Below are 10,638 nucleotides of genomic sequence, written 5' to 3'. Positions count from 1 at the left end.
TGATACATCTCAAACAATTTGATTGAGGGGAATGGGCTTCACAAATTGGGCTGAGGAAGTTGATACCTCTCGTTAAGTCCACCAGATACACGCCTCAGGTCATTGCGCTGGATTCAGCCACATGGTGGGCTTGTTAACACCCTCAAATCTACGGTTGCATGATGCCTATTTCTGAATAGGCATCAAAAAGATTAATCATGTTTCTGTAACAATTTTCAGTCAGAATGGCTCTTTTAAGTCAAAATGAGCCTAGCCATCATAAAGGTAGGAAATAAAAGATGTAATTCTCAAAATATTTTTAAAATGCTAAGATCAACTATGTGTGACCTGACCAGAAGTTGTGTTCTTCAGGCACATTTGTACTATGCATAAAATACTACCAGGCATCCAGCAATAGCATCTGATTTCAGGACTATCACGGTGTCGCAGTGTTTACAGTCTCTGTGAGCTCCTCTATCTATATTTATTTTTAAAATTCTGGCTAGTGGACTCTATTGACAGTAATTATCCTGTCACAGTAGTGAAAGTGTGTGAGAAAGCAGTGTTCTCAAATATAATCTAAAATTATTACATTTGAGAACATTTTTATTTTTTTTTTAAGAAATGTATTTTTCATTTTCTTGCTTTGTTGGCTTGCTGTAGCCTTTACCTTGCAGTAGGGAAGTGTCCTGGTTTTGGCTGAGATGCAGTTAATTTTCTTCTCAGTATCTGGTGCAGTGCTGTGTTTTGGATTTGGTGTGAGAATAATGTTGAAAACATACCGGTGTTTTTACTCGTTGCTAAGTAATGTTTATCCTAGGTCAAGGACTTTTCAGTTTCCTAGGCCCTGCCAGCAAGAAGACTGGAGGGGCACAAGAAACTGGGAGGGAACAGTCAGGACAGATGACCCGAATTAGCCAAAGGGATAGCCTATACCATGCTCAGTATATAAAGCTGGGGAAGAACAAGGGAGGGGGGATATATATTTGGAGTTACGGTGCTGGTGTCTTCTGATTCTTCCTCCTGCCATCCTGACACTGGGGGTGGAGTGGTGCTTGGTTGCCAGCTGGGGTTAAACCACAACAGGTTTTCATGAAATGTCCACTTATCCCTTCAGGTGTTTTAGGTTTTGGGGGTATTAACTTCTTTTAGAAATAACCATTTGATCCTTAACTTGGACATTTTGGAAACAGCATTATGCTACTCAGGGCTGTATTCTATGGTGGCACTAATGGGGAGGAAAGCGAGGTGAACTGTTCAGCATGGGACAGGTAGTTGATACAGCACTGGGCAACGCAAACAGCCTCTGCAAGCCATGGGAAACTCTCAAAGTTATTTATATTTACCTCAGAAACAGAAGTAGCCACCAATCTTTATGGTGAAAGACTCCTAGTGATTTTGGAAGGTGACCTAAAAGTTCTGATGAACTTGGAAGTCTACAGGCCAAATCCTTCACCCCTCTTGTTTTTTTGAGGTAGGGTAAGAAATTGATTTAATGTCTTAAACCTACTGTAGTGGGTAAAGAGTCTAGTTCATCTCATCCTCTTATTCCTTTACCTGTAACGTGATATATATTGTTATGTTCCTATTGCTCTAATTCAAGAACAGTCGGGTAACAGATGCCTACCTCAACCATGAATATAAATCATACTATGCAGTTCCCCTTAGCTGTATGGCATTTTTACAATGTGATTACAGGAAGAATTTCCTGAGAGACCCGTAATGGATAGACATATTATAGCACTAAAATAATTCTGTAAGCGACAAATCAACATCTTTCAAGCTGGCCTTAGCGGCCTTGTGCATTATACTGTGAAACTTTATCACTGAAACTCTGTAAGGGTTTCTAAACATATGCTAAAATGTGCAAAACAAAAGATCCACTATGGATGATGGAGGTCTTCTGGGAAAAGGAATAAACTTTCTTTCCTAGTACAAACAGGATGCCTCATTTTATAACAGGGATGTTTCCTCAAAGCAGGAATGTACTTCAAGATAAATATTTAGGGAGCATTACGGCCATGTGTCACACAAATCATTAAGTCAAAAAAATCTCAGGTGTTTGGTCTTTCCTCTCCCAGCCCCGCTCCGCCGTCGGTCCCCGCTAAGCGCCGACAGGTCCGGGCGCCGCGACATGGCGCCCGCCCGGGCCCTCCCGCGGCCCGGCAGCGGCAGCTGCCCGCCCACCCCTGCTCGCCGCAGCTCCGGCCAGGGCGGAGGCGACGGTCGCCGCCCCGCTCCCAGTCGCTTACGCGCCCCCTGGCCAAGGGGAGCCGGCCTCCGTGGGCAGCACCGGGCGGGGGCGGTTCGGCCCGCCGCGGGGGCAGCCCCGCCGTGCCCCGCCGTGCCGGGAACCGCGGCCGCGCCGTCTTGTGCCGTCCGAGGGCCTTTTGGAGCCGTAACGAAGCCGGCGCGGCTCCCCACGGGAGATGGGTTTCCTGGGCAGGCTAGCGGCGCTGCCAAAACTTGTTGGGGCGGCGGCGGGCCGGGGCGGCGGCTGGCGGCGGGCGGGGGAGCCCTGCGCGGGCAGCCCGCTCCCGGGCTGGGCCGCCGCCGCTGGCCGCCCGCCGCCCGGCGGCCGCGCCGCCTCCTCCCGGGCGCTGGGCGAGTACGAGCAAGTTTTCAGGTCCTCCGTGGCGGAGCCCGAGAAGGTCTGGGGCGCAGCCGCCGAGCAGATCCAGTGGTACAAGCCCTGGGCCCGCGCCCTGGAGAAGGGCCGCGCGGGGAGCGCCTCCTGGTGAGTCCGCCTGGGGGCCGGGCCGGGGCGCGGGGGTGCCGCTCAGCCGTGGCGGGGAGGGCCGCCTGCGGGTGTGCCGGGTGCGGGGGCCATGTGCCTAACACAGGGCTGCCCCAGGCCGTGTTCGGGGTCAGCGGGCTGCAGCTGGTGACAGAGATGGCTGCAGAGCATGGAGGAGTTCAGTGGTTATATTTGGTTAAGCTTAATGATTAAAACCAGCGTGGACGAGTGTGTTGGGGTGAGGGGGGATTAGCGTACACTGTAACAGGTGACTTTCAGCTATGAAAACACAGAAACGGTAGCTTTCAGAGTTGTTTAGTCTTAGAAACGCAGTAGGTCATAATTCAGAGGATGTGGTTACGGTAATCTTTGGCAAAAGCATTGGCATCGTAATACATAAATCCATCTGATGAACAGCAAACTGCCTGAAGACAGGGTATGGTACCCTTCTTATAAATCACCGGATAGGATTTACAGTACTTTCTTAAAGATAATTTACCTGTTAAAATTTTGTGTTGACCACCATTGCCTCTTTTTCAGCCAGTTTACATCATGCTCTTTGATCTTTTCTCAAAGAGAAGCTGATACAGGATAAAAACGGCAACACAGGGTGAGGGTCATCTTTGGTACATTGACCTTCTTCGCATTTTTATATTTTTCTGGTTTGATTTTAATGTAAAAATACTAATAATTCTGATAATATATTAAAAAATATTAATAATTCTCAAATCTGCCTGAATGAAGAGATAAAGAACCAGCAGAATGGAGCTTGCTTTCTTGTTGTCTGATCTTATTGCTTGACACCTCTACTAGTGAAAATTGTTTATATGTGTTAAGCTGTATATTAACCAGCACCCAGCCAAGATAAATCTCTTTTAAGTCAGCAGGGCTGTGTAACAGTCAAAAGTCCAAAAATGGATGGATAGGGTCCACTGACCATTTATAGGTCATAGCACAATTCAAAAAGCGAAGATAGGATTGCCTGTATGATAAGTGTCCAAAGAAGGGTCTAGAGAATAAGCTCTGTGAGGAGCAGCTGAGGGGACTGGGGTTCTTTAGCCTGGAGAAAAGGACGCTCAGGGGAGACATTCTTGCTCTCTATGACTACCTGAAAGGAGGTTGCAGGCAGGTGAGGGTCGGTCTCTTCTTCCAGATAACTAGCGACGGGACAAGAGGAAACAGCCTCAAGTTGTGCCAGGGGAGGTTTAGGTTGGATATTAGGAAAAATTTCTTCACCGAAAGCATTTTATTGTCAAGCATTGGAACAGGCTGCCCAGGGAAGTGGTTGAGGGGGTACCCTGGGGGTATTTTAAAGGTGTGTAGATGTGGCACTTGGGAATGTGGTTTAGTGGCGGACTTGGCAGTATTAGGTTAACGGTTGGACTCGATGATCTTAAAAGTCTTTTCCAACCTGAGTGATTCTGTGATTTTATGATTAAAGACTAGTAAAGGTCACCGGCTCTGGCATTCCTGAGTAGAATAACAAAGAAGTCAATACAACGATTACTTTTAAAGAACTCAGAAATGGGAGTATAATACACCCTAGTGAGCATGGTTTTGCTATTAGATTCTGTCAACAAATGTGGTTTGTTTTGCTGAGCATGATGAGGTTGCTTGCTGAAAGTTACATGATTAGGCCTTTGTAAAGCATTGTGACTTCTCAGATGGAAATAATTTGCCCTTATGGCAGGGATAACTGGATAAAGGTTCATGGGCTGAAATGAGGCTTGTCTTCCAAGGTATTTTCTGGGCTCACTTCTCACTTGCATCTTTCTCCCTCTGTGAATGCAGATTGCCACAGGCTGGAATTATCTCATTAATGTGGGCAAATACCTGAAGGGAGGGTGTACAGAAGACAGAGCCAGGTTCATTTCAGTGGTGCCTAGTGACAGAACCAGAGGCAATGGGCACAAACAGAAACACGTAAGGAGGTTCCCTCTGAACATCAGGAAACACCTTTTTAATGTGAAGGTGACTGAGCACTGACTGGCACAGAATTTGTTGTGGGGTCTCCATCCTTGGAGATACTTGGAGGTCCTTGTGTTGCCTCTGGGGCTGTTGGATCAGGTGCCCTCCAGCAGTCCTTCCAACCTCAACCAGTCTGTGATTCTGTGGGATTATACAAAGATGCAAACCTCTGAAGACTCAGTATCAGGCCCTAATTATTGTTTGGGTGTCAGGTGTCTGTCGCTTTGTTGTGGATAGTAGAACATTGAGCAACTCAAGTTTGCATAAGCCTCTTTAATGTCTTAAGATGTGACATGCAATTTTATTTCTTTTTTTTTATTTAAGTTCCCCTTAAGTAATAACAGGCTGTATGTGATACTAGTGTAGCACTGTAATGCCTCTGAAGTCCCAGACAGTTACCAGCATTCAGTGTGCTCAGCAGGATGACAGGTAGGTATGTTTTTTGAGGAAAAGGCTGAATATATGAAAGAGTATACAAGAGGCTCTTCAGAGGACATGCTGAAGAGAAAGCGAAGAGGACGGAACATAACTGAGGAAGAGGCCAGGCTTTCAAGAATAACATAGCTTGCTGGTCTAACAGGGTGAGGATGTAGTTCTGAATCTTAGGCTTACTTAGGAAGCAGTTTATGGAGACCTTAAAAACGGTATTAAGAAGTTCATTTATGTGCTTCATGAGTTAGACTTCATCTCCTATTTTGGAGACATGCTATTAGGTCCACTAATAAATATCCATTTTTCCCCCAATATCTTTGGTTTTGGTTGCCAAACCTGAGACTTATGGAAACAGATACTTTTCATATATTTTCCAGTCTCATTTACTTGGGTTGAAGAAGCTGAAGGAGGTGGTTTAACATTTAAAATGTAGCTATAAGGCAAATGCCAATTTTTGACTTCTCTAAATACTGTAAGAGCATGGAAGAAATGTCCGGCATGCCCTAGTGTGAGTGTGTTGTCTTTAGTCTCTGCCATTGGAAATACCAATATTCTCTCAATGGGATGCAAAATAATTTCCAAAAGGTACGTGATCAGTGTCACCATCCTGACTGTTTTGTTGAAGCAGTAATCCTGGGTACCATTGACTGTTCTAATCTGCATCAGTGGCTGGTATAGTGCAAAACATCATCTGGTTTTGCCCACATCAGAAGTAATGAGAAGAGCAAAAAAGCATGATTAGTCAAGAAAAGGATACAGGAATTAAAATTGTTCACTGTAGAAGCCAAAATGAGACCTAAGTTTAAAACCATGTAGAACTTGGCTACAAAGTTGAAGGAAAAATATTCTTTTGAGTTTGCTTTGAAGAGTTCAAAACTAGAAGTCTTAAACTGCAACAAGGGATATGTACATTTTAGATGTTAGAAAGAAAAATGGTTTTAATGCTAAAGATAGTGAAACTCTTGAACAAATTATTTTGGATTCCTGTGGAATCCCATTTAGAAAGGTTAAAGCAAGGATCTTTTTAGGAATGTGTAAACAGTTTTTCCTAACATGCAGGCAGAGGGCAATTTTGCAAGTTATGTTTTTTCTCTAAGTCATAAAAGTGCAATGTAAAATCCCCTTTGAACTTTATGAATGTTACACAGATTGCTCTTCAAGTGTTGCTTACACTTAAAAATGTGGCAGGATCAGTTAACATATTATCTCAAAATATCTTATAATGTCATGGTTTTGTCTAACAGGTTCTGTTCTCACTTCATCTAGAAATTTTTTTTTAAAAAATCCAATTGATTCCTGGGAATCTGGCTTGGTGAAGTACATATACCCTGCATGACATAAAAGGATGTTAACTATAATTTTTTTTTTTTTTAGATGTGGTGCAAATTAATTTTAATGTAGTTTTTTCTTTTGCATATATGCCATTTTTATTCAGAGCCTTTACTTTCTTTTTTTGTTCTTAATTATCTTTGCTTCTGAGCCATTGAATGAAGACTAAATATTGTCTTTAAATACAGCTACTTTGATTCTTAAGATAGCAGATAATATTGGAAATCAAAATGTTGGGAATTCAAAACTTTTGAATATTTGAGTGAATTAAGGCATAATTATGTGGTGCCTTCTTCACTACTGTACTTGTTTTATTACTAACAAGTAGGCTGTTGTCACATTGAAGAAAATACTGAATGCAGTACAAAAAATTCCCAGGCCATAGAGAGGATGTTAAGCTGTATGTAACAGGAGTCCTGCTGTGGAAGACCCAAGTAACTGACTTGCCAGGAGTAAACTTGAACAGAAGATCAGCGCTTTTGTACCCTCTTCTACTTCTACTCCTAAAAGATTAATAGTAGTCATTTTAAAGTATGATTAAAGAGGTAAGTACATATGCACGAGATTCCTGTTTGTAAAACAACAGAAACTCTGCAAGACCTCAGGGCCCCGGTGAGACTGAAGGTGCTGAGCCCCAGTCATAAACAGGCAGTAAGTCCTAGGTTACTGTTGTAGGCAGCTTTAAAGAGGGTCCTAATGTGGGTAACCAGACTCAAATTATTAAAAAGATATGCCTTATTAGAACGAAGTTATGCGTAACGTGGATTATGAAAGGCTGCTGTTTTCATGGACAGGAAAAAAGACTTATCAAAAGGATAGGTTGATATTGTCAGAATATTGGTTTAAAATGTTGCTGTGAAGCAAGCTGTTTTGATATTATAACAATGTGTGTTATAATATCAAATGTGTATTATATGTATATTATATATGTGTGTGTATTATATATTATATATAATATATATGTATATTATATATGTGTGTGTATTATATATTATATATAATATATATGTATATTATATATGTGTGTGTATTTTTTATATATATATATAATGTGTGATATAATATAATGTGTATTATAAATGATGTGATTTTTGATGGGAATAAACCTGTCATTTTTTTTTCCACCTTGGCACCAGTGGACAGTAGATGAACTCTTCAGAGAGACTGCCAGTGAACTGAATGCAGTTTCTTTTATGTATTAGAGTTGTTACTGTTTACTCTTTTTATTTGTTTTCCTCTGCTGTATTTGTTGATGTTATTAATTTCTCAGCATTAGGAACACAGCCTAAGACAATGTTCTTCAGACTTGGATTCAGTTGGTAAGCTGCATTGAGATAATTGTCTGGTAGCAACAGATTAGCATTTTACGGTCCTGCTTATTATGGCAACATTTACTGGCAGCTGTGACAAACATCCTGCAGATCCACCTCTGATCTTTCTGCAAACTATTGGAATATTTACTTTCTGATTCTAGACCTGTGTTTTAAGTGGCATCTCACTGATGTCCTTATGCCAAGACTGGGTCCTGGTTTCATGTTGCTGGTTCTTTCGAACTAAAACTTATTCAGGCAAATCAGAGTTCCTCACAGGTATTCATCTTGAGAATCACTGGATCAACAGAAGTTTGCAGCAGCCCAGGCCAGCTTTTCAAAGCCAGACAGCTTTTATTTGTCAACTGGAATGAGGTATTTGAGCATGTCCTTGGGTGACTGTAGAGAAGCGTGTCTTGTGCTTGTTGTCATGGTAGGTGCATCTCTGCTTCTCTGATCCTGTAAGAGCCTTGCTCCTTTTGAGCGGGGTAGAAAAGCTCTCATCACGCTATCCCAGGCAGTCTTGTTTTTTGTTTCAACCTGCAGTCATGTCGTTTTCACATACCTCCTAGCAAGTGATTGTTAAAAATTTATGTAGTAGTGTTAATGTTGCCATGTATCTTTAGAAGAATCAAAGCTCCTGTGCTTGCTTATTTTTTGACCATTCTTAAGTGGTTATGCATTGTAGTCCAGGTACTGCGCTCTCCTGTTCCTTTCTTCATCTCTTCCTACAGTAATTTGATATAAAATCAATGGATGACTTGAATCCTACACAACTTTTGTAACAGTAAGACAGAGTTTCTCTGTATTACATGAAACAACTCCCAATCCTTTATTGTTCATAAGTTCTTTTGTGGGAAGGGGTTTATAGTACAGCACATTTTTGTTACCTTCCTGGTCCCCCACTGTTTCCTTATTAATGGCATTGTAATGGAGTTGCAATAAAAGATTGTGGCATCCTAAGTGTCCTAACTGGTTTTGATTTAGTAATTGCCATTTTTTGACAATAAAGACTATCCCATGGCATCTGTGCATATGAATATATGAATAACATATATAATAATACTATATTAGTTCTTTACTAGACAGGAAAGGTGAAGAAGGAAATACTTTTTTAACTAGTAGTGGGTTACTTTAGGTCATCTTTATTTCTAGTTACTTTATAACAAGTAGAGCATTCCCGTAGAACTTTCTGGAAACTCTCAGCTGTTTTTTTTGTGTGGTGTTCTTGTTTTTGCTGTAGAGAGATATGTGCAGATAGGAAAAAAAAACCACAAAAAGCATTATTCAGCCTGAACTTTTAATTTTTAGATTCTGTGTCATCTTTCAGTTAGTGGAGTTATCTTTGTGTCTGGTGCCTTCTGTGTTTTCTTGATGGAGGATTATGCTGCACTTGTATTTTCTTTTTCTCTTTAAAATGACAATACAAATGAAACCTGAGTTTGTGAAGTGTTTTTCTTTAATTAGAAGATGAGAATTTTCTGTAAATGTCTGACTGTTGAAGAGGCTATGACTCACATGGCTTTACGGGAGATTTTGAATCACTAGTGTAAAGCACAGTAATGTCAAATGCATTATGAATGCCAGACAAATTTACAAGATTATATAACTGTTGGGGTCATTTTCATTTAGATACAGATGCTTGTATGCTTAACTGTTATTGTGAAGAGATGAATAAGAATATTTTGAGTCCTGAACCTGTTCTTAAAAAGGATATGTGTGCATGCCTATGAAAAGTAGTGTAATAACATTTTCATAATGTCAAATTATTTTACGTGAATGTGTGCTTTTCCTGTGAAACCTTAGCAATAAAAATCAGAATGACTGATGCAAAGTATGGCTAGCAAAAAATGCCTGGCTGAACAGAGAGCTTTGGCTGGAACTCAGGGAAAAAAAGGAGAGTTAATCCCCTTTGGAAGAAGGGGCAGGCAGCTCTGGAGAACTATAAGGATGTTGTGAGGTTATGCAGGGCAAAGATTAGAGAGGCGAAAGCCCAACTAGAACTCAGGCTGGTCACTGCCATAAAAGATAACAAAAAAGGTTTTTAAAAATACATTAAAAACAAAAGGAGGGCCAAGGATAATCTGCATCTTTTAGTAGATGCGGTGGGGAGCATTGCCACAAAGGATGAATAAAAAGCTGAGGTGCTTAGTGCTTTCTTTGCCTCAGTCTTTAATAGCAAGACCAGGTTCCCTCTGGATACTCAGCCCCCTGAGCAGGAAGACAGGAATGAGGAGGAGCAGAATGAAGTCCCCACAGTCCGGGAGGAAGCGTTTTGTGACGTGCTGTTCCATTTAGACATGCACAAGTCTATGGAATCCACCTGAGGGTACTGAGAGAGCTGGTGGAGGAGCTCACCAAGATGCTCTCCATCATTTATCAACAGGCCTGGCTAACTGGAGAGATCCCAGAAGACTGGAGGTCAGCCGATGTGACACCCATCTACAAGAAGGGCAGGAAGGAGGATCCAGGCAACTACAGGCCTGTTGGCCTGACTTCAGTGCCAGGGAAGGTTATGGTGCAGATCATCCTGAGCACCATCACATAGCATGTGCAGGACAACTAGGGGATCAAGCCCAGCCAGCCTGGGTTCATGGCAGGCAGGTCCTGCCTGACTAACTAGATCTCCTCCTACAACAAGATGACTGGCCTACTGGATAAGGAAAAGGCTGTGGATGTTGTCTACCTGGACCTTAATCAAGCCTTTCACACTGTCTCCCACAGCATTCTCCTGGAGAAACTGGCTGCTCATAGCTTGGAGGGGTGTATTCTACGCTGGGTTAAAAGCTGGCTGGACGGTGGAGCACAAAGAGTGGCAGTAATGGAGTTACATCCAGCTGGTGGCCAGTCACAAGTGGTGTTCCCCAGGGCTCAGTACTGGGG

At 42.2% G+C, this 10,638-nt stretch overlaps 1 protein-coding gene across 5 annotated transcripts in view; it reads left to right on the top strand.

Annotated features, from left to right (window-relative positions):
* Positions 1-2,299: 2,299 nt before the first annotated feature.
* Positions 2,300-10,638, top strand: part of ACSS3 (acyl-CoA synthetase short chain family member 3) — a 99,034-nt gene continuing 90,695 nt past the window's right edge. For 2 of the 5 annotated variants that reach the window (XM_056340883.1, XM_056340884.1), the window contains exon 1: positions 2,995-3,152. Coding sequence is in view for 3 of the 5 variants with exons in the window: in XM_056340879.1 (XP_056196854.1) it covers positions 2,409-2,716 (308 nt within the window). In the remaining 2 variants the exon portion in view is untranslated. Of the gene's footprint in view, positions 2,717-2,994; positions 3,153-10,638 lie in introns of those variants that run through there. The other 3 variants (XM_056340879.1, XM_056340880.1, XM_056340882.1) reach the window with 3 other exon arrangements.

The sequence above is a fragment of the Falco biarmicus genome, chromosome 5 (genome assembly GCF_023638135.1).
Source record: "Falco biarmicus isolate bFalBia1 chromosome 5, bFalBia1.pri, whole genome shotgun sequence".
NCBI lineage: Eukaryota > Metazoa > Chordata > Aves > Falconiformes > Falconidae > Falco > Falco biarmicus.
The sequence above is the reverse complement of the archived record's forward strand: the minus strand, read 5'-3'. Positions and strand labels throughout refer to the sequence as shown.